Source organism: Haliotis asinina, chromosome 3 (assembly GCF_037392515.1).
Source record: "Haliotis asinina isolate JCU_RB_2024 chromosome 3, JCU_Hal_asi_v2, whole genome shotgun sequence".
NCBI lineage: Eukaryota > Metazoa > Mollusca > Gastropoda > Lepetellida > Haliotidae > Haliotis > Haliotis asinina.
In genome coordinates, this window is record NC_090282.1 from 62,486,664 (window position 1) to 62,511,823 (window position 25,160).

At 40.5% G+C, this 25,160-nt stretch overlaps 2 protein-coding genes across 3 annotated transcripts in view; one reads left to right on the top strand and one right to left on the bottom strand.

The window, feature by feature from the left end:
• LOC137276971 (BDNF/NT-3 growth factors receptor-like) overlaps positions 1–12,577 on the top strand; it is a 34,905-nt gene extending 22,328 nt beyond the window's left edge. Inside the window, exons 4-14 of the mRNA XM_067808623.1 lie at positions 243–311; positions 799–953; positions 2,585–2,866; positions 3,789–4,091; positions 5,202–5,255; positions 7,523–7,626; positions 8,967–9,210; positions 9,704–10,010; positions 10,710–10,947; positions 11,765–11,923; positions 12,392–12,577. Coding sequence (XP_067664724.1) covers positions 243–311; positions 799–953; positions 2,585–2,866; positions 3,789–4,091; positions 5,202–5,255; positions 7,523–7,626; positions 8,967–9,210; positions 9,704–10,010; positions 10,710–10,947; positions 11,765–11,923; positions 12,392–12,577 — 2,101 coding nt within the window. The remainder of the gene's footprint in view (positions 1–242; positions 312–798; positions 954–2,584; positions 2,867–3,788; positions 4,092–5,201; positions 5,256–7,522; positions 7,627–8,966; positions 9,211–9,703; positions 10,011–10,709; positions 10,948–11,764; positions 11,924–12,391) is intronic.
• Positions 12,578–23,195: 10,618 nt separating this feature from the next.
• Positions 23,196–25,160, bottom strand: part of LOC137278294 (ubiquitin-conjugating enzyme E2 Q2-like) — a 30,411-nt gene continuing 28,446 nt past the window's right edge. For both annotated transcript variants that reach the window (XM_067810540.1, XM_067810541.1), the window contains exon 12: positions 23,196–24,436. In XM_067810540.1, coding sequence (XP_067666641.1) covers positions 24,405–24,436 — 32 coding nt within the window. In that variant the 3' untranslated portion in view covers positions 23,196–24,404. The remainder of the gene's footprint in view (positions 24,437–25,160) is intronic.

Here is a 25,160-nt window from a genome sequence, read left to right on the forward strand (position 1 = left end):
AGCACACGCAAAATCCCTTTCGATTTTGTTTTCTGTTTTTAGGGGTGATTTTTTTATTTAAACTGGAATAAAACATCCATTAGAGACAACATTCAGAACTAATTATTGCAATATTCGCTGTACATTGTGATAATACTAATCTATAACGATGTTCCAAGAAATGTGTCTCCAGTGCAGAGACATGGTGTCGAAACATTCCTCCATGCGTTGCTGGTCAATACTTTTAAGTCTTCTGTTTTCAGCAACCTTGAACACAACAAACTGGAGACGTTCTCTCGATTCCTTGTGAGTCACCTGCATATCATTGAGCTGTGAGTATTAGGACTATGCTTTTTATATTACTAATGATATTAATGGATATTTTCATTACTTTTCACTGTCAAAGTTGGTTCCAGTTGTAGCATTGTACATAACATTGTATATTTAATGTATTGTCTCCTGTATATGATAAAGACGCATCACTGTCTAGTTACAATGAAACTTCAGATAACTGTCTCTTGTTTTCTGTGTCCAAGAATTTTTTTTTCTTTATTCTTTCCTTTTTGGTGGTGGTGGTGGTGGTGTGTGTGTGTGTGTTGTTGTTGTTGTTGTTGCTGTTTTGTTCTTTTTGTTTTGTTTTTTGGGTTTTTTGAGGTTTTTATGTTGGTGTTAGCTTTGACTAGATCATTACATGAAGTCCACGTATTGCTGAAACACCGTGATGTTAAACAACAAACGTGTGGTTTAAGAAAGGATTCAAAGTAGATTGTTTTACAACAAATGGCAATTTCGTCTGACACATGTTTGAATTTCCTGCAGGAACCTCAATGAAAACCCTCTGGTGTGCAGCTGCAACATGCAATGGCTGAAACTAAAACAGAGATCTAACTCCAAGTTCTTGGACAATCAACGGATAATGTGTATACAGGATGGGGTCAAACGCCACATATCTGAGATGGAGAACCCAGATTGTGGTGAGAGCTAGAGACCATTTAGAGTGTTTACCTTTCTCTGGAGACGAAGGGTAGCTTAGTTGTTGAAGCGGTTGCTCGTCGACCTCAAGACCCTAGTTCTTGTCCCAACATGGGTAGAATGTGAGAATCCCACTTGCGGTGTCCCCTGGAATATCGCTGGGATGTATTTATAAATGCAGCGTAAAACCTTTCTCAGTTAGTCAGTTATACTCTCTCGGACACTGCGTCCGGGGGGGGGGGGGGGGGGGGGTAGGTTGTTGAAGTATTGTTGTGTGGCAATATAAGGTTGGCTGAAGAGGAGGTATTGTAGTGTAGGAATGTGATGTAGAATAAATGGGTTGCTCCTTACTAATGCCATGTTGGATGAGGGTTTGCTGTGTAGAAATATGATGCTGACTGAAGGTAATATGATGTTGAATGAGGTAATTGCGTGGTAGGAATATAGTTTTAATGAAACGATTGATCTTTATAAATGTGATGTTGAATCAAGGGATTGTTGTGTACAAATGCAATGCTGAATGAAAGGGTTGCTGTGTAGGAATATGATGTTGAACGAAAGGATGGCTTTGCAGGAGCATACTATTGAATGAAGGGATTGTTTTGTAGGAACGTGGGGTTGAATGAAAGGATGGCTTTGTAGGAACTTGAAGAATGAATGAAGAATCAGGAGAATTGATGCTAACAGGAACAGATCGCCGATAGGATAAGATGCCAGCGATATAACCCATGAAATGCAAATAGCGAATGTCACTCATAATAAAAGCGATATATGTATCTGTTTACTATCTATGAACGTCAAACATTATCTGACGTTGACGTAACGCTGCTATGACATCAGAGTAGCGTGTTTCAGCGTCCCTAGCGTTCGCGGTTGATTAATTAGATGGAACTGTTTCAGTTTCGTGACACCAAGCTGGGTTGGTTCATAAATATTGCATGTCTAACATGATTCATTGCAGCTGTTTTGCTCATCCCATGATGGGTCAAAGACAGGACAGATGCTTACTGAGTTGTATTCATAAATAAATAAATGAAGAAAGACGCCTCCGCATATCCAGCGCACTGAGATCTTTTGTATGTTGTCCAATATTTGTAGACACACGGAAACAACGCTTCCATCCAGTATGCATCAGGAAACCATAGATTTGATTGTTCTGTGAGATGTTGGCTCTTACTTTTTATTGTTCATTTTTGTCTGAATAACACAACAGACATGCCGGAATATGGCCACGGTTTATGTTTCGAATGTTTTTTTCAGAATAGCATAGTATTAGAAGTGTTTTCGTTGGCTGGCATTATACCAAAACCATTTGTTTAATATATTTGCATTCTTTTAAATCTTCTGTTTTGTCACAGATTTGAAAAAGGGAGAAAGAATATTAGCTAAAATGAATAGTTTTGGTTGGGACCACTCATAGCGTGATTACGTTGTGTTTTATGCCGCCTTTAGCAACTTTTGGGGAGAGTTTGGCGAAATGATATTGCAGACATAATAAAAGTAGTTCCTGATAATCGCATTTGCATAAATATCGGATCCTGCTGTCAACGTCATCCGATTTGTTTATTGCACTGATCACACTAAACAGTATTTGACAAGAACATTACTAATCAAAGATTTATTCCTGTTACAGAAACACCACACGTATACGCGTCCCCCTCTGAAATATCAATCAACGCCTCTCAGGACGCTGTGTTTATATGTAAAGGAACCGGAAGTCCTAAACCGGATGTCAGATGGAAATTGAAGAATCTGGTTTCTAATTACACGATCAGCACGGAGGACACCGCCAATGAGACGGTGAAGGAACTGAGAGTGTGGAATGTCAGCTCTTCTGACCACAACAACCTCCCTCGGTGCATTGTGGAGAATGAAGTCGATAACGTGTCAGCTCAAGTTGAAATACTTGTCAATTGTAAGTTTGTTGTGATATGGCTGTCACTGGGGAGTTTTGTCCTTATTTCGTTTATAAAACCCACCTATTTAAACTAAATGAAGGCTGTAAGCAACCTACAAATAAAGCCCCTAAGTAGTTCGCGGCACTTTACTGGACTTCACTCTACTAGGTTTTGTCAGACTCAGTAATGGAGTGTAACGAAAAGTACTGAGACTAAGGTTACTTAGACTGTGCCGGTGACTAACAACTTCAACAATAACTTTGTTGTAATAATTTTGTTGTAAGGGTTTTTGTGCTTATTTGTCTAACACCCCATTCTCGCACTTTAGCTATATGCAATCCGTTAGCAGCTTGGTCTTGATCATACAAATAGATTCGCCGACCCGATCCTACAAATAGATTCGCCGACCCGTTAGTCCTTATCGACACCTCGCGTGACTTTACGTTGTTTAGTACTTCCGGTGACAAACAACGTTTCATACCTTTTCAATGGTTTCATGGTTGCCAGTTGACAACAAGGAACCAACAGTCCTTACAGGGATAACATGGTTAGAGGAAACAAAGAAATTAAGGTCACATGCACTTGGATGTCTCAGCCTGCGGGGATATTTCCTACCCTAATCTTGAAGGCAGTGGTTGAATCCGCTGGGAATCCGGATAAGATTAAAAGGATTTGTCCAGTGGCCTGCTCACGATATCCGCAAAGACCTGCTGCCATCAGCGATTACCAGAAAGCCGATCATATAATTTTCTCCACTATTTTACATTTTATGCAATGGGGTTAGTTTAAAAAAAAGTACTGGTTGTTCTCTGGTAGAAATGTTTTCTATGTTGTATAGATGAGACACAACCTTGTTGTCTAGGGTCATTACATGGCAGGGATATGAATACACTGTCGTGTAACGCACCTTCCCAAATTCATAAACCTTGCTCATTCCAGCTGCTCCTCGGTTGGAAATCACAAAGGTGAACATGACCATCAACGAAGCCACGGACCAGAAACTAAAATATGCAGTCCACGGCTGGCCCGAGCCTTCTATTCAGTGGTTGTTTAATAACAAAGTTCTGAACAGGAAAGGGATATTCGGCTCCAACTTCACGATCTATCCTGGCCTAGTGCGGGGCTCTCTAGAATTTGATGCAGCAAATTACCAATACGGCGGAACATACACCATCATCGTCAACAATACTTATGGAAGGGACCAAAGAAATATCTACATATCAGGGAATCAAAATAAAATACGTAAGTCTTGAGACTTGCAGTCAGTGTGTTCGAGTCAGTATGTTTGTTGATGTCACAGTAAACGACAGTGTGTTTGTTGATGTCAAAGCAAACGACAGTGTGTTTGTTGACGTCACAGTATAATGACAGCGTGTTAGTTGATGTTACAGTAATCGACAGTGTGTTTGTTGATGTCACAGGGCACTAGGTATGTTTCATGTCAGAATGTAGTGACAGTCTCTACTTTGATATCACAGTAATAAAATAACAAGTCTGTTTGAGGCATAAGATGACAGTTTTGTTCATTGGTGTCATGGTAAAGTAACAGTCTTGTTTGTTGATGTCACAATATATTGACCGGGTATTTGACCTTATTCTAAAATGACAATGTGCTTCATCATGACGTTGTAGAATGACAATCTTTTTGTGGATGTATACGTTTGTGATGTTCAGGACAGCCGTTCTTGATTTACATTCTACATCTACTCTTGTTTCCTTCTGCAAGAGTTTCAAGCCCTGAAGCACAGTATCAATCACAGTCTAGACATTGCAATTAGCGAAGCATTGGAATTGTAGGTGATCTCAATATAAGGTTAATCAGCAACTGCTAGACTGTTCGTGGTAACAGAATGTGAGTGTATAGCTGTGGACTGAACTGAAACCCAACATTTGCCCAGGTTAACGTTGTAAGTTCTCTTTTTATTCTGAGAAAGTGCATACTCATGAGATCTTATAATGTGATGTCTGGAACCTGTTGTCTTATCATTTAATAAACTCATATAGTATCAATGTAATATCCAAATTAATACGTCCATTTTCATGTCGTTTTGTACATGTGGTTCCCTTTTGAAACGTTGCTGACAGTTTCTCTGACATCTCCTATTATCACTCCTAACTGTCCACTCTGCGTGTTGTAAGATTATATTGTTGTATTGCACCAGGTGTCATGACCAATTGTCCAATTGGACACCATATGGCCGTTCAAATGATTCTGTGGTTTATATACATAACCACTGAAGATGTCACTTTATAGGTTAAACATTCATGATGAATGATGAATGATCGGTGCACATGCTCATTCGCCCATCGAGTCTTTGATTATGTTTTTGAAACTACTATAGCTTGTTTCAGCCAGACCTCGACATTTCCTGCAAACGGACAATAGACTAGGAGTTTACCCTCCATGTAAATATATTCACAAAACTTCTATTTTAACTTTTGGAATGGTGACAAAGTGCATTATGAAAGGCCAGAAGATATTTGTAGAAGTAGTGGATAATAGTACACAATGTAGATCACAGTAGATCCACTACGTAATGGTGGAATCGGTAGAGTGTAGAACCCTTAGACAATAGTAGAATCTGTACACAAGAGTAGAATCAGTAGTAGATTATGATAAAATTAATAGATGAAAGTAAAATCAGCAGATCTTGGCTGAACCAGGAGAATATAGTAACAACATTTAAGAAAATTTTGTTATAGTAGAACAAGTAAATAATAATAGAATAGAAAGCACACAGAAGTAGTACATCAAAGTATAACATAGTAGAACATAATATGACCAAGATTGGAATCAGTCGATTATGTATAGAAATGGTAATGCATTGTATATTACAGTCGAACAGGTAGATAATAGCATAAGTTGAACATAGCAGAAACAGTAAAGCACAGTATATCATAGTAGAACAGGGAGATAATAGCATTCGTTGAACATAGCAGAAACAGTAAAGCACAGTATATCATAGTAGAACAGGGAGATAATAGCATTAGTTGAACATAGCAGAAACAGTAAAGCACAGTATATCATAGTAGAACAGGGAGATAATAGCATTCGTTGAACATAGCAGAAACAGTAAAGCACAGTATATCATAGTAGAACAGGGAGATAATAGCATTAGTTGAACATAGCAGAAACAGTAAAGCACAGTATATCATAGTAGAACAGGGAGATAATAGCATTAGTTGAACATAGCAGAAACAGTAAAGCACAGTATATCATAGTAGAACAAGTAGACAAGACTAGAATCAGTACTACATTGTAGAAAAAGTAAAGTTAGGCATTTTATACAGTGGCACATTTGACAATTGCAGAACATGGTAGAGTAAACAGTTCAACAAGTAGATTAGTAGATAACCCGTTTTTACCCATCTTCTTGTCCTCTTCAGACTGTCTGCCTCTTCAGTAACACTATTTGACTGTCTCTCACTCCCTGTCCTAGCGCTTCGTGCATTTATTTCTTCAGTATCCTGAGGATGCCCTCTGCTTGACATTTACATGGTGCAGTCAATGGTCGTCTCGTGTCTGAATTGATTAAATTAGACGTGAAAAGCTGTAAATCCTATAGCAGGGAGTGTTTAGTCTGGAGCTTTGATACCATAGCAACTGATTGATTCCGAACACCTGGTGTTAAAGTTACATTAGTGCCCCTGTTGCTGTTTGTAGATTTCTGCTTCATACGTCATTGGCTGAATTGGAAGCATCACTAACACAGAATCTGTGGTTCGGCTTAGTGCATCTTTCAACGATCCCACTTGGCATTTTGTCGATCTAATCCTTAACTATGAGTACTTACGAACTGCTCCACTTCTTGGCTGTCGAAATTGTTAAAAACATAACATGGAACTATTTCTCAACGGAGATCACTCCGCGTACGGTTCGTAACAGTATGTCACATTCATGACCAGCTTCCGTTATTCCGGGACGAGCCGAATAGCTTCTTGGAGGTTATGGAAAGGGTCGGGTAGTGACATCGACGTATGTTATTCTTTAAAACGCCGGACCATAATGTTTTGAATCTCTAGGGCATGTACCTATAAAACACCAACTCTCTATCTCTAGAAAAACAATGTATGTTATCATTTCACGAGAATATCAAAGTCGCAGTCCTGGTTGGCATAGAAAACCGTCTGTGACTTTCAGTTTCTTTGCATTTTGTGACAATAGCTTGTGTACTTTATTCCTTTACAATATTCATGGTGATTTGTTTGTTTTTAAGATCTTATCTACCCTTTGGAACTTTATGGATTACTTTGATATTATTTATGGAAATAATTATCAAAATTTTGTTATACATGGCCATATTTTGTAACAACATATTTAATGACTTTGATAACTAATGGCGGTATTTGTGTACTTAATCTTCTGTTTGTTCTATGATATTGATATCCAAGCAGATTAAACAAGACAATGGTTTTTTTTGAAGATATGGTAGAGATGGCCCACTCTTTTGGGGTGACAGTTTGCGCCCGAGAGTTGGGTCATTTGTGTATGCCAGCAATGTATGTTCGTGGTGTGAATCTTGGCATGCCCCGTATTGTTCCTGTGTTTGGCAACAGCATACCTATGTCTGTCGGATTCCTATGAGACTTGCATCATGTCAGACTTTCTGTGATGTAACCCGGTATTGTTAAGAGCTACTTCAACTCACATCAGTTATGGTGATATTTTTCAGGGCATCCTGAGAGACCCCGCCCTTTTCCGAACAAACCACCCTTTCTGCCTAAAGTGACAAGCACTTCACAACCCAAAGTGAAGAATACAGACGACTTTAAAATAGTAAGAAGCGATGTCATACTGAGTGTACTCTCACAGTAATGTGTATATGTTTTTGTTTTGTTTTAGTTGAATGCAACATTCAGTAATGTATAAGCTTCACAATGTTGGATATTCGGGACTAAACAATTCAGTCTGTGATTGATATTTGAACAACAATCCTTGTATGATGACAAGCAATACAGACAGTTTGGTCAGATGAGGTGGGGATGGGGGATTAGGGTCTATTATTTCTTTCAAGAATATCGCATATAGAAACTCCGTGTTTTGGGGCAGCCTAGTACTGAAAGTGTCACGCCAAGCCCCTGCGTTTGATTCTTGTCATGGCCACAGCGTGGGATTCCATTTTCTGTTGCCTCTGCTGGAATAGCACTAACGTAGTACCTCACTCACTTGTGCCACGTACAAATGCCTGTACAATTGCATACCTCTGTTAATATTACGTTATCCAGCCATTAGCTATGCATATCCAGCTATAGGTCAACATGCATACCCCATTCAGGCACAGTATACAACGTCTCTGGGCTCACCTAACCTTTTTTTGGGGGAAGGGTGAATATTAGCAGGAAGACATTCAACAAATGAACATTCAACATTCAGCAAAGTGAGCTCATCTGTACTGAAACATTGTCATTCATATCATCTCAAAACATAATGAGGGTGGAGGGTGATGAGGACTGGTTTACAGACTTTCATGATGAAAGAAAGATGAAAGAATTTCTTCTGCTCTTTCCGTGAGAAGCAGTTTAACTGACTATAAATGATCATAGGCCAGACGGTTGTCGCCTGTCCTCAGTACAACAATCATTATTACAAATTATGCCTCACCTGTCGATGAACCACACTTCTCCTATCACTTGCATTTTCTTCAAACAAAAAGACAGCACCCAGGCAAGACGATACATAAACCAATCAAGATGTCCCGGTGTATTGTGAAAAGCTGTCTTATCTTGGACGTGCCCTATCTCAGCACATTGATGTTAAACATGAAAAAAATTTTACAACATATGTCGACACCCAGCGGATGCTAGACATGCAATTCTAAAAGACACATTTGTAACTACTCGTGTTATTCCGGCAAGCCATCACGGAAAGAGGCGAGTAGTCACGAATGCTGAACGACAGTCGCCTTACTTTGTATCAACAAAATGTCCTCAGTTACATGATACTGACTTGACAAAGCACAGGTTCTCTGCTTCTACCACAACACCGTACTTCCGGTCGGTGGAAATGAGACTTGTATAGTTAGTTTACTCCCGTGCTTTAGGGTTAAGTTTAAATTGGTACTACGACGCAAAAACGATATGATAACTGATACCACGGTAACTTATGTCTTCTTCCAGACAGTTATCGTCACAGCATCTGCAACAGCAATCATCCTGGCGTTCACGATAACGCTCGTCGTTTGTATACGTCGGCACAGAAGAAAGATCAATCGTCAGGCGACATTCCACAATCGGAACAAGGGGGTCGTGGGTCCGAAGGTCACCAAGGGCGGACTACTCCTAGAAGCAGCACCTCTCAACAGTCTTCATTTGATTGAAAACCCTAACTATATGCAAAAAACAGCTTACAGGAATAATTCAAGTATGTGTATATATGATATGATGAGACCAAAACTTCAACTGTATGCACAGATGGCAGTGTGTTATTATTTGGGTTTGCTATATCATCTGATTGTTACAATATCAATACTGCATTTGTAAATTAATTATTGACAACATAAACAAATACTGCAGTTTCGGAAAAAAGAAATCTCATACAAGTGAGCGTCCATGTTTATGTCTTCTATTTAAACACCTGAAAACAAGCCAGAGTTACGGTTCTTGTGCAGTTCAGTATATGCACAGATTTCACAGTGAATAAAAGGAGTAAGCGAGTTTAGTTTTATGCCACACTCAGCAATATTCCAACTATATGGCTGTTATAACAGGAATATAAAATCAAAATGCACAGTTCCTTTAAAATATTCAGTATATTTATGCCATAAGTTTTTGACTTGGTAAAGTCAATAAGTCCTATTTCAACAATAAACACCCACCACAAAGTAAAACCATATTTACACATTTCATTTTTTCAGCACTGAAAACCATTCGTCCAGAAACAATATGTTTTTTGCGAGAACTTGGAGAAGGTGCGTTTGGACGCGTTTATCTTGGAACGTGCACTGGGCTTGTTGAAGAAGGGGAAGTAACTCTCATCGCAATCAAGACTCTCAAAGATGCATCAAGTGAATCAGTGATGAAAGACTTTGACAGAGAGGCAGAGCTACTGGCTAACCTCCAACATGACAATATTGTGACATTTTATGGAGTTTCCCAAAACAATGAGAACTATATGATGATATTCGAGTTCATGTCCAATGGAGATTTAAATAACTATTTGAGGTAAGGGATTCACATTTATATATAATATGGTATGCATTGATAAAGCCCTTCAAAATCGGCGATGTATTAGTTTAACGCTGCACTCGAGTCTGTACCAGACGAGCCAATGATCAACAACATAGCATCAATCAACGCAATTGCAACACGATGACATGTCAACCAAGTCATCAAGTGTGACCAACCGACCCCGTTAGACGCGTTGTTACAACAAGATCGGGTTGCTGATGATTAGTTCTAACCCGGATCTTCACGTATACAGTGGACGATGTCAAAACCGGCAATTGTCCAATCCGGCAGGTTTTGAAACACCGATATAAAATCACAGCCCCCTATCCATGACTGTACATTTACCGTCAGCTCAACAATCCAACACTCCGGTCTAAACCGGATTATTTATTCAGTGCCAACGAGTGCCGGTTTAGACAGCTTCCACTGTAGTTATCACTTACAAGCAGTGTGGTTGCTTGGCGGCAATGGCGTTTGTTGAATACGGCGATCAAGAATTCGTTCATTCATTCATTCATTTCTGTGACTGGCATTCGGTATCTTGGGTAGATCAAGAATGAGGATTATTTTCATGGATATGCAACTTCTTTATTCTGTATAGGCTACGTTTCGACATAGATTCTGAAGTCAAGGAAGCAAGCTGTCATTCATTCATTCATTCATTCATTCATTCATTCATTCTCCTTGTCACAGATCCCACGGTCCGGACTCGTCAGTGATTTGTAAAGGAGCCCAACAGAACACTGCGCTCACCATCACTCAGCTTTTGCACATCTCCAACCAGATCGCTACCGGCATGGACTACTTGGCATCACAGCACTTCGTGCACCGCGACATGGCCACCAGGAACTGTCTGGTTGACGACAAGCTCATAGTGAAGATAGGGGATTTTGGCATGTCACGGGATGTTTACAGCACCGACTACTACAGGGTAGGTAGTTTCGCAGCAACGAGACGGAGATGCTGCCCCTTTTTGACCTAAATCGCTAGACCTTCTTAGCTGCCACCCAGGCTACGGATAACATAGTGTTTAGCCTAATACATTCAGGATAATATAGACAAGGCTTGCTTACAGTAATATATCCTTGTTATGAATAGTCGATGCACGTTGCAGGTTTTACCTTTTAATTTATTTTTTTGTTTGTTTTCTTTTTCACAACATATATGTCCCACAAAATCTATTTATAAAATATGTAAATCCATGAGCACATGTTGAACACTGTTCTTCATTCATTGTTCTTTGTGTGTTTGTGTTTCATTTTTTATTCTATTTTTTTTTACGATTATTTTTTATCTATTTATTTTTGGAAGTTTCTAGGCTGATGCATTTGTACCAACCATGTATGCACACTGATATGATAAGACATTAGGACATGCTACCGCCTAAAGATAGGGGACTACTCATTGTGGACCAACGGTTTGGTATTTTGGGGGAAGGATTTTTATAACTATCCTTGGCGTAAAATAGTTTGGAACAGAGTCTCGATGGAGCTTCTGTGTGGCGTTTCCACCAGACATTAAAAGAAGGTACCGTTTGATACCCTAGTTCGGGAACTCTACACCGTGTCCGTATATCCATGTTACATGGTTTCTCTGTACGGTTGTCCGTAACCTTTTTACGTTAAGACTATGACAGGTACCCCATCACACACAAGGACGCATGTAGCTATTTGTATACAGGTTATGTTGTTAAACCTACTTTACACTCACCGCCCCTCCTTGTCAGCCAGTGCATCCTTGTCGTTCAGGTCGGCGGAACAGCCATGTTGCCAGTACGCTGGATGCCTCCGGAGAGTCTATTGTATCGAACCTTCACAGTGGAGTCTGATGTGTGGAGTTTCGGAGTTGTAATGTGGGAGATCTTCACATACGGAAAACAGCCTTACTACGAACTCTCCAATATTGAGGTACGATGTTACTTGCAACCGACAGCCCAAGTGGGTGATGCGTGCCTGTCTGTCTGTCTGTCTGTCTGTCTGTCTGTCTGAATGTCTGAATGTCTGTATGTCGTGTCGATGGAGTAGGTTAGGTTAGGTGTTTGGTTCGTTGGTTGTACCTAGCATCGCGTCCAGATGGAATGATTAATTGTAATAGGTCTTATTTTACATTATCGGTTGATTGGTCCGAACATGACTGACTCATGCCATCAAACATCATTACTCCCTGCATGGAACATGACGTAAGTTGCTTCGTGTGACTGATCGATGGTATGTTCACTTGTTGTTAAGACATCAGTTTTGGTGACTCGTATTATCCTATTACCAGTCACTGACATGAATATCTACAGTACATATAGTTATATTTATTGTATAACTCTGGGTGTGACCCACGAGCCCCTCACGTTTAATATGACTGACGCTTTAATTTTGTTGCAGGTCATACAATGCATTCAGAACGGGCACCTGCTCGACTGCCCCCAGATATGTCCAGATGACGTGTATAAAATGATGCTGGGATGTTGGAAGCGGCAGCCGACGGAGAGGCTGACAATGAAGGAAATCCACAAACGCCTTGACAGTCTGTGTCTCAAGGAACCAACCTATCTGGACTTAATTGCATGAGAAACATGAAAGGTGTGCGGGATTGGTAAACCGACAGTCGTGCGGTGGACGATGTTTCAAGGTACACATGGTCTACTGAAGAAGAGCCTTACCTGATTCCAATGTACGGGCATAGACAATGAATCACATGAATTTCAATGACAGTTCAAATGGATCTTTCAAGGATCTTTGAATCAGATGAATTACGGTCATGTATAGTTCAAATGAATCCAGCACCCAGGCGAAGAGTGTACATTTATGAGTGGTTCCATTTGAGTGTACAGAATGGTTCTATTCGTGCGTTCAAAGATATGACACTCATGTTTTAAATCATCTTCGGCACTCAGGGTATGTGTATTCGAGATAAAGGAACACATGTGCGGACTTTCAGAATACTGGTGTAAATGCGGTCACATTGTCATGATGTTCTAGATCCAGTGACAGCTGTGCTGTGTCGGCTCTGTAGTAACGACTGTGTTGGCCCACCAATGTCGACCCGGCCATGTCAGCAGAAACAGTGTCGGCTTGGGCCTGTGTCAGTAGGTAGTGTCAGACTGACAGTGACAGCTCAGCCGTGTTGGCTCGGCAATGGCGTTATGGCAGTGTAGGTTCAGCAATTTAGCCTTGGGAGTGTCGACTGAACAGTATCGACTAGGCGATTTCGCTATGGCACTGTCGGTTGAACAGTGTCGCTTCGGGAACGTCGCTCTGGCACTGCCGGCTGAACAGTATCGCTTCGGAAATGTCCCTTGGCAGTGTCGACTGAATAGTGTCAGTTCGGGAAAGTTACCTTGGCAATGTCGACTGAACGGTGTCAGCTGAGCAATGTCGCCTTGGCAGTGTCAGCTAAGCAACGTCTGCTCGGTACTTTAGGACCAACAGTCCTAGCTCAGCAGCGTCATCAATAACTGTTCTCGAACCGAAAGAATTTTGTTATTGACTAGATGGTTTCTCAAGCAATCTAGAAGACTTAACAGTGTGTTGTCAAAACACTTACAGTTGTGTTGTTCGGAGATGAACCAAAGGAACATTTAAATGTACAAATAAATATAATAATTAATGATGTTCATAATCAGGGTTGGGACTGAGGCGTTTGCTCAACAACGCATGCTCAGAGTAAGTGTATAATATGGACAGAATATACGACGAAACGATTGTCTTTCAAGTTGATGGGGCTTACATGGTTTGCTGTGGTTTGCTTAATTCAGTTACTGCATCAGGTACACACAATAGGAGTCATTTATTTACACTTTTGTTAATCAACGGAAACCGACATAATCCATAAAATTGTGTATACTCAGGAAATCTTACTGCTACTTTCTTTAGTGGTAGACGCAAAGGGAAAAATCAGCCTTTAAACTGCCATTATAACAGCTAATGTAGAAATTATGTCGCTATCTCCATCTTTCTTAACGCCGACTTCGCACACGAATAACAACCAGAGATAAGCACGCTTTATTCTCCCCAATCCAGTAACACAACAGAATGGATGGAGACAAAACAAAACAAAACAAAGCCATCTTAACAAGCAGGTCCATGATATTTATCTTACCAGAATGGGATAATATACCCTAGATGGCAGGGGTGTGTCCAACCTCCACTTCTAACAATATTTGTTACCAATATCCCTAAAAGCAATAGATCGGACTGTTCATGAGAACACTTACTGGGATGTAGAACTCATTGGAAGAGGCTATACTACAAACCAGTCTCACCTCCGCCATCATCAACAAACGCTTACTCTCTGAATACATGTTTGAAACAAATAATTCCTTTTAACTGAAAAGGAGCCCCAGTGAGAGAGAAGACCTGAGGAAATCTAGATTTGTTTCATTTAGGGCTTAAAAGGTACCAAGAGGGCTTGGCGGAGGGGGGAGTATTGCGATTCAGGGATGGTGAGACAGTCTAAGGTAATATCTCTTTACCAGGAATCAGAATGTGCAGACTCGGTGTTTTGATGTGTCTCGACTTATGAGGCAGCTTGTGTGATAGGGCCATTTCATGGATACCGAACAATTGTTAATCTGGAGACTGTTAAGATTCTATATATGGCAGAAATTGTTAATTAGTAATTCCTGAAAAAAATGTCCCAACAGTTGTTATCCCTCGTAACAGTGTCGGGGTAACTACTATTCCCTGTGTTGATGTCCAAATATCGGGAGCTGATGGATGTATATAGGTGTGCGAAGGTTTTCATGAAGAAGGCATTTTGTCCACCCAAAGCTATTGTGATCTCAAGCTATTGTGAATTGGCAATACATGCATGTAGCCAATTTGTGATAAAGACTTTGATTTGCAATTAAATCTTTGAATATTTGCTGAATATAATGTACAACGTGAGATATACTTAAAAGCATTCCGATCTAATAAAAACACGGGACCTATCAGCGAACTCTATGTATATTCATGATTCCTAACCTACCGTTAAGGCCACTATATAGTAAGCTTCATGAATATGCATGAACTGTACATAAACTTGTGAACCTTCAGTGAAAGGTCGTTGTTGCACAAAGATGACTTGTTATGAAATAAATTTCCACCATGACTAGGAATATTATGTTCTGATAATGAAAGTAAAGTATGTGAAAGAACTAGCCCCATTCAATGAATTGATAATATCACTAAGCCAGTCTTAGTGCTGGAATACTTTGCGGAAAAATGAATAATGAATAATGAATAATGAATAATGAATAATAAGAGATTTAGTTTTCGGTTTCAACCTTCCTGGATTGTGTATATAATTTGTATAGACTGAAGTGCGTGTATCTTGCTATATCACAGACTGACGGGGCCTTATTGCACGAACTTTCCACACTGGATATTGTCATTTATCTGTACATAGTGAATTGTTGGGCGTATGTAGTTACTGGTTGATTTACAATGACAGGCGATAGGCCAAAATTACTGTAGGCTGATATTGCCCGAACTGGTGTCGAATCGCTGGACAAATTCACTTAAAGGTTAGTTCACATTATTTTATCAAAATAACATGTAAATAATGACTGAATCACTTTTAAAACGCAAACATACAAAATGCAACCAAAAACAGGAAATATTGAACTTTTAGAAACTTTACAAAATGTGTTTCAATGTGTTTGAAATGTTTTGTATTTTGTAACATAATAGGAAAGAACAGATCTACCTTTAACTTGAATTTATTGAATTTGGAAAATATTGTTTTTGATAAACGTTTGTGAAAACATCTTTCCTGGTGATGCGTTTTGTGCAGTGAGAACTCTCCTGAAAGTAACAAACCATACACTTATTTGATATTTTGTAATTTCTATCACTTAATAAAGAGGTATTGCTCAGTTCCAGTCTGGTTGCATTTTTTGCTTGAAAACATTCTGCAAGAACATTTACTTATTTCATTCCGTTTCTGTTGTGGGTTTTTTTTTGTAGCTCATAGTTAATGTCGTGTCATGATACAGTCTGAACCAAGGGAGGTCACTGGACACTCTTAATTTACGCCCAAAATACTAGATAAAACACCACTTTGAACAGAATATCAGACTCATGTTTTAAAGGCACACCACCACGCTACACTTCTCAAAAACACCGACAACACCGCGTGCGACAGTTTTCGATGTACGGAGCAATCGGTTATGTTCCATATATGCACCAGTGTAGTCTGTTTGGGAGCTGGTCTCTGTTATAGACCAAACTATTGTCGAAAAAGCGTGACATTGTGCCTTTAAGGAAGTTGAGGTAATGAAATACCACTTCTGACTTTGGTACATCCAGAGCTGGTTTATCAAACGTGATTCTTTTTGGGTTTAAGGTCATACTTGACTGACACTGATTGTCGGCATGTGTCACCAGGCGTTATGAATCCCATGGGTGTTGGTTAGAGCAAGATCAATTATCATGAAGGGGTCGGAGGGAACGGGGATGATTAGAGGTGTTTGGAAAGAGGTGATAGATGGGTGGGTCATCACATGGGTTTATCCACGATCAGTAAAGGATTATTTTGTACCTGTAAATGAGCACATCGACATATGATCACCAAATCCCCGCTCATGTAATAATGCATGGTCCCATATCTAGAGCCAGTTCCATATGGCAAACGAATAGAGGCAATTCTTTAGGTACCGTTGAGGTGTCGTTAATCGTTAGGTCATCCGTGTCGCCTTGATCTCACGTGTCATTGGCACAGAAATAGATTGTTATTTATAAACTCAGTTACTCACAGTGACATGTTTCCGTTTATCAAAGATCATATTCAACACTTTTGACATTAGTTCTAACAATAAAATCCCAAATTTCCCCACAGATTCAGAAAACACGTATTAATTAATGGTCTCTGACAGATGACGCTCCCAATTCTTAATTTTTCTGTATTTGTAAGTGCGACAACACGTTTCTAAAACCTTCTCGGTTTCATCGGTAGACTTAGCTAACCAATGCAATATCCTTATATACACAGCTTTGCAAACCCTACCATTGAATGGAGTGAGGTAAGCCTTGTAAGCCATCCATATCGTCGGTTGTGATGACTCATTAAAGAGGCGGTGGGGTAGCGTAGTGGTTAAGGCGTTCGCTCATCACACCAAAGACCCGTGTTCGATTCACCACAGGAGTAAAATGTGTGAGGCATATGTCCCACGCTGTTGACATTGCTAGAACATTACTAAAGGTGGGGTAAAACTAAAATCTCCTACGCAGAAAGGGATTCATACAGTGTAACTATGTGGGGAATCGAACCTGGGCCTTCGGCGTAACGAACGAACGCTGTAACCACTAGGCTAATCCCACCGCCCCTGCAGTGTTCGGAAGAGATGGCTGTAAGTCTAATGGCAGGAAATACTATTCTCAAAAGCAATTACAAACACTGACCGCGCTTCGCGACTTTTGAAACAATCTTCCCTGATTAACCGCTTTATATGCAATCGATATGAATAATATAGTTTATCTTGATTACGTATTTTCACAATCACTATTCCAGTATGCCATTGATTGCATTCTTGCGTTTAAAAGCAACATTCCAGAAGACTTCAGTGCGTGATTTCAACAATACAATGTTTCAGTTCGTTAGGCTAGGATATCGCCGACGATAAATTTAAAGTGCTTTTTTATCAATTGTTATTTTTTTCCAGTATATGTGTGTGTTTCTTGTTTTGTTTTGTTTTGTTTTGTATTTTTTTTTCCATAGGCTATATTGTTTGTTTTACATAAAATATTCCCAGCACCAAGTAGAATGAATACTGGTTAGCGCTTTCCTACAGAGAGCTTACTGCGACAGCGTGATGACGTCGTGAAGACGTCGTGGAAAGCGTGGGTACTGATGGGCCTTTCTGGCAGCTAATGCTGTGTTACATTTGTTCATGAAATCCATGTTGTGTTTTGCCGAAATATGTAAACAACTTGTTAGAATAAAGTCATTGTTACAACCTGGTGTTCGTCTCATATTCTAAAAGAACTGAAGTTGTACATGTGGAAGGCACGTCCGCTCAACGTAGTTCATTACATGTGTCTTTACTTTGTAGAGATGGTGGGGTAGCCTAGAGGTTAAAGCGTTCGCTTGTCATACCGAAGACCCGGGTTCAGTTCCCCACGTGGGTATAATGAAGCCCATTTTCTGGTGTCCCATGCCGGACTATTGCAAAAATACTGCTGGAAGAGGCTTAAAACTAAACAGGTTAACCACTAGGCTACCTCGCCGCCTCTGATCACAAGTGACGATCCAGTGATCAGGTTCGCTGAATTTTAATGAGTGAGTGAGTGAGTGAGTTACGTTTTACGCCGCTTTTAGCAATATGCCAGCAATATCACGGCGGGGGACACCAGAAAATGGGCTTCACACATTGTACCCATGTGGGGAATCGAACCCGGGTCTTCGGCGTGACGAGCGAACGCCTTAACCACTACGCTACCCCACCGCCTCTTTAATGAGTCATCACAACCGACGATATGGATGGTCGATAATGGTATTGTCTATTAAGTTCTTTGGTGGACACTTTATTATTCACAGACTGGCATCAAACTGACATGCCTTGATTCATAGGCTGCAAGTTCACAAAATCATCCTACCAAACGGTTTACCTTTTGAAGCAATAGTCACAACTAAAGCGGGTAACTGTGTAATGTTTATTCTATGTAGTCCATATATAATGAACAGCAAAAGAAACGCAACTGCGGAACTTTTATGAGATTTCATTTTTTTTTTCGATACTTTCGTTTCTTTTGCTGTTCAATATATTTTGTTTGGTGTTCAAAGAAAACTGGATTAGACCCGACTTTGCCCATTGTTCATGGTCTGACTGCGCATAAAAAAAGTCTAACTGCATGTGATATAATTGAGGTAGCTAAGGTACATATATTACATGTTATCAGTGTTCGGATTTCACCATAGCGATCGTTGGCCTTGGTTTATCATAGAGGTGACGCTTATATTGCTTTGAGGAACTGAGCCCAGGTAATGATCCTATTTTGGACTTTTGCATTTTAAGTGGAGAAAATTTCACTTGTCTAAAAATATTCGTACCTATTTCAACATTGCTTTCAAAAAGTAAACACAAACGATACTTCATTACATCCCTGCGATAGAACGTGGCGTACCATTCCAGACATACACATGAATGCTACCTACACAACTACTCATTCTATATTTAATCAAACACAGAACACAATCTCGTTATACGGAATAGAGAACCTGTAGCCAAGTTGTATAGTCTGTACTGTGTAAAGACGTTGTGTGTCCATAATAACAGTTCTCATTCTTCTAAATACCGTTACAACACCACGAAAACGAGATATTTCGGTAGTTAGCTCAACAAAATAGAAGTGACTATAATTTATTCAGTATTCTCGAATCAGTCACGAATCAAAACTTGTCACACAAACTTACTTCCAGAATTCCCGCCCACACGCCCCGACCCGAGACTTCGGCGTGACGAGCGAAGGCTTTTACCACTAGGCTACACCATCGTCCCTTCTGCAATAGAAGACTGGTTGGTTGCTATGTTGTTGAACAAGAAATTAGCAATATTCCAGCTATATGTAATAGAAGAGCGAGTGAAATTAAGTTTATGCCATGTATAGCAATATTGGAGTGGGGAACAACAGAAACGGGATTTCCACACTGTGCCCATATTGAGAATCGAACCCGAATCTTTGGCGTGACAAGCGAGCACTTTGAACACGATGGTCCCCCGCTGCCCTGGAAATGCGAACGTCACCGCGAAAGCCCTCCGTTTTAACCAGGAAAACTCATTCAAACTTCGCTTTCCATGAAACGTTATATATATTTCGACCCACGGGATCGATGTGAAAATTCTGAAAATAGGTAACTTTTTCTAGTCGATAATGTGGATGTGTGTTCTATATATATATCACAAAGAGCTTTGGGGACATAATCTCACAGGACGATCTGTAACACTCAGTAAATGCAAGGTAGACGAGGGGATAAGAGAGACGCATGTCACAACAAAGGTTTGAGTATTGCTGCTTACGCTGCGCACCCCAGTTTTCCTGATATAAACTCCTCAAAAAAAGAAACGCAAAAGGGAAATATATCCGGTTAATGTATGCAAATGGGAATTTTGTGTTACAAAAGCTGAATATATGGTTCGAGACAGCCTAAGGAATGCATTTTCATCAAACAATGTCCGTTAAGGTCACACATTTCCAATAGACATGTGTAAAAAGTGACAAATCGAGAAAACGCAACTATGTCCGTTTGAGTCATCGCAGCAAGTTCATGCACTGCACGTGCAATATGCACAACCAGCTCTATAAAAGTGTAGGGTTCCCGAATTTCCTCCACTTCGGTTACAACTTCCAGCCCAACGTGAATAATGCTGACTGAAGCGCAGAGGAACAACGCTATTGGGCGAGTGGAAGCGGGCGTAAGCAGATCTGAGGTTACCAGGCCAGATTCTTCAATGTGTCCCCTACACCATATCCAGACTCTGGAATCGCTACCAACAGCAGGGATCCACACGTGACCGACCCAGGTCCGGCAGACCAAGGGTGACTACTCCGGCCCACCTACGCCAAAGAACGACCACTGCCACCTCTACTGCCTCGGCAATACCAGGTCACCGTAGAATCTCGGACCAGACTGTGCGGAACCGTCTGCGACAGGCAGGGTTCCGTCCAAGACGACCTGTTCGAGGTGTCAATCTGACACCGGATCATCGCCAACGTCGACTCCAATGGTGTCGGGCACACAGGGTGTGGCCTCAGGTACGATGGAGGAGCGTCTGGTTCAGTGACGAAATTCCTACTCCGCAGAGCAGAAGGGAGGGTTCGTGTCTACCGCAGGATACGTGAATGATTTGCAGCAAATTGACAGATTGGTGGGAAGATGTGGGGAGACATCTCATACAACGCTAGGACACCATTGGTGCAGGCGAGAGGCAACCTGACGGCACAGCGCTACGTGGACGAGATTTTGCGTCCGCACGTCGTCCCCATTATTGCCAACGTCAACGCTGTTTTTCAACAGGACAATGCCCGGCTGCATACAGCACGCATCACAACAGCCTACCTTGCCAACAACGTCAACATTACGCCATGGCCGTCCAGATCCCCTGACTTGAACCCTATAGAATATCCCTGGGACGAATTGGATCGACGTGTGCGAAGGCGACAACCCCAGGCACAGACACTGCAACAGTTGGGTGAGTGGGCTGCAATTCCCGATGATGTAATCCGTAATCTGATGTTGTTTATGGGCAGGAGATGTCAAGCAGTGATTGCCGCGCAGGGGCACACCCGTTACTGACGGTGTGGGACGGTACATGTGACGTTGGGAATTGTACTGGCCACTAAGGGTGCCGTCATGTTGTTCAAGTCTGTGCAATTCCTATTGCTAGTAATTTCTGAATTATATGAATTTGAAATGTTCCATACAATCCGGCTTTGCGTTTCATTTTTTTTTAGGGGGGGGGGGGGGGGGGTGAGTATAGATGACTGTTGTTCTATGGCACCCCTGTCACGTTGTCAGAAAGCTGTTGATCACTAGATTGTCTGGTCCAGACTCGATTTTTACAGACCGCAGCCATATAGCTGAAATATTGGGGAGTACAGCATAAAATTGGATCACCTGACTTTGACAAGTGAACGCTTGCAAAGATGCATCTGCGGGTTTGGCAGGGAGATAATCTTTGGGCTCCTTTCCAATCATACTGTGAAGTATATTTCCACATAGAAAAATAACACACAAAACGTTAGTGCTGACCCCCGGGGCAATAGTCAGGATTGTATTAGCGCTTTTGTGAGAGGTCAAGGATGAATCAAGTGGAGGTTCGTTCATTTCGTCCTGATGAACGTAATGTACTTGAGTTGTGTTACTGGATAGTGTTGATTTTGGCAATGAAAAGCTTGATGTAATGCACACCAATAAAAAAGATCCTACTACTAATGGATGTCATTGTGGTATTCAGGTTAGACATTTCTTCTCTGGTGTCCATCAAGACCTACTGATTACCAAATGAATATTGTCTTCGGTATTGCTAGCTTCCTTATTACAGACTAAATTATAGATTATCTGTATCTTAATCTGTGTAAGCCTAGTCCAGAGCCTACACCAATTGCGGAGATTATACGTTGGCATTGCAATCAGTTGATGCAGACTACTGCACAACTATGTTTCAGAAAGCTATTGATTCACATTACTGATGGCCCTGTACTAAATGATAGGTTTTGGTAATATACGGTAGGTTTCCAGTACTATCCTTGCTTTTAACAACAGTTTGGGATCATTTCCGTGTCAACCACAAGTTTGCTCATATCCTTGATTTCTATCACAGGTTTGATCACAGTCCTCAATTCAACAAAAGGTTTAGTCATACCTTGATTTCTACCACAGGTTTGATCATATCCTTCAAATGCACTGCAGGTTTGGTTATATTTGATCATATCCTTGATCTCAACCATAGGTTTGGTCATACCTTGATTTCTACCACAGGTCTCATCATATCCTTCAGCTGAACTACAGGTTTGGTTATATTTGATGATACTGATCTCAACCATAGGTTTGGTCATACCTTGACTTCAACCACAGGTCTCATCATATCCTTCAGCTGAACTACAGGTTTGGTTATATTTGATGATACTGATCTCAACCATAGGTTTGGTCATACCTTGATTTCAACCACAGGTCTCATCATATCCTTCAGCTGAACTACAGATTTGGTTATATTTGATGATACTGATCTCAACCATAGGTTTGGTCATACCTTGATTTCAACCACAGGTCTCATCATATCCTTCAGCTGAACTACAGGTTTGGTTATATTTGATGATATCCTTGATCTCAAACATAGGTTTGGTCACACCTTGATTTCAACCACAGGTCTCATCATATCCCTCATCTGAACTACAGCTTTGGTTATATTTGATGATATCCTTGATCTCAAACATAGGTTTAGTCACACCTTGATTTCAACCACAGGTCTCATCATATCCTTTCCTTCAATTAAAGGTTTGGTTGTATATGATCACATCCTTTATTTCCACCACAGGTTTGATCATATCCTTGATTTCCACCACAGGTTTTGGTAATATCCTTGATTCAGATGTCACATCATTCTGATTTGTGCTAATACTGTTATCTAATCCCATAATTTTTTTAACTTTAGTTCTCAACCTTGGAATTGGCCAAGGCTGAAACCATGGAAACACAAACACTGAATGATTAAACATATACAGAAGTTTACTTGATGATGATGATGATGACGACATGTTCAGAGTACAATATTCGTTATTTGTACAGAATCATAATTGTGTGAGAATCTCCTCTAAAAGCAATTGTACTGAGGGGGTGAGAAGTCCCACGGCATCGTCCATGACGTCTGTTAAATCCCTCACACCACATACACTACAAAATAATCCCAGAATCCCTGTGTAAGAGTTGCATATAACGCCTGTACACACTTGCTGAGATGCCACTTTCTGTCATGCGCTGTATATCAATCAGATAGCTACGGCTAGAGAATGCCTCTGAAGCTGGTATAGCATGGGGGCGGTCATCACTGACCTCTTGTCCGGATAGTTGAGACTGCTGTCCGTGTCTGGAGACACTATTCCAGGAACATGTGAACACTTTGTCAAGGCAGATCATGATCAACCAACATCAAACTTTGTAAATGTTGAATAACACTCATAAATAAACAGAAAGATCTCAGGATAACCCACATAGCACAATTCTGATTGCTTAACATTTGTAAATATGTCCTTTTCTACCCATTCTCGTTATCAACAGATCGGCTTGACGATGTTGAACTGTACATTCTCAAACCTGGAAATATTTTTGTTTCCGGGAGGGGTTGGGGAAGTTGGGGAGCGGATGGGTTGAGGTGGGGAGGGAAGGGAAGGGAAGTGGAGGCCAAGAACCAGAAACTAATCATCAAAACGAAATGACACTGATTACCGAGGCAACCAAAAAGAAAATTCTACAAATGCAATGATGAAATTTGGATAATAAGACAAAATGAAATCGCAGTGAGAAAGGCTGCTGCATTATTGTCAATGTGAACAGAGTATCATTTGAAAGCATCCTATTGCAAAAGTATCCATAGTATACAGACAGAAAACGAACTAAAGCATACAAAGTGTGAACTATGAACATAGAAGGACCAGGCTGATCCAATGCAGTTGTGGCATCTAAGGGTTATTCGGTATGGCTGACTGATCACTGGTGCAGTCTTCCAAGGATGGGCTGAAGTCCACACTGAGGCTGTAGGAAGAGCTCAGTACATCTGGAAGTTGTCAGACAGCTTGCATTAATCCCCAATAGCACAACATCTGTATATTGTTTATTATGTGTCATCATTAAGTCCTCTCTTATCAAATCGATGACATCGCAATAACAGCAAAGCACTTGTGAGTGTAGCATTGTCACTTAGCCGTCTTCTTTCGGTGGCGTAAACCAACCTGCAACAAAAAAATGTTGAGTGAAAAGGATCAGTATCTGCAGAAAGATTTCAAGGTAATTCCAAACTACTTTCTAAAGGTGCTACAAGTATTTACGCACACTTCAATCTCATTCTACCTGGTACCCCTTTCACTGCTGGGAGAGCAGGGGCATATTAAAATCACACGTCACTTCAGGTTCCGTTTAGACCTTTAAGCAGTGAGCACTAAAGTTTGATTTTAATGAGATTGAGTTTTCTTGAATGGCTGACAAAGGCATACATCCATTCAAAAACCAACTTATATTGAATGAAAAAAGTTCAGGATCATCCTCAAACATAAATGATCGGCAACTTTTTTCTTCAGTATAACTTTTTTCCATAGGCCTACATATATTAATCAGTAGATTTTTAGGAAAGACTTTGCCCGAATACTCCCCCCTCCCCTCCTTTAACTTTATTCCTTCCAAATCATTAATCACTGGAATATATATTTTGCATCTGATAAGGATTAGTTTTAATAGGTTTCTTTCATTGTACCTGAAAATACGAAAAGGCATATCCAGCTTCTAAAAAAAGCAAAGAAATACTTTCTCGTCATTTGAATTAAGAGGAGATATGGGCGGAAGTCTTACCAATTTTTATCCCTGACTGCCATCCACACCACATGCATTACATGATCTTACAATCCAAGAGACAAAACAAATCACCATGTATTCCATTCTTTACTTGAACTTCGAAATACA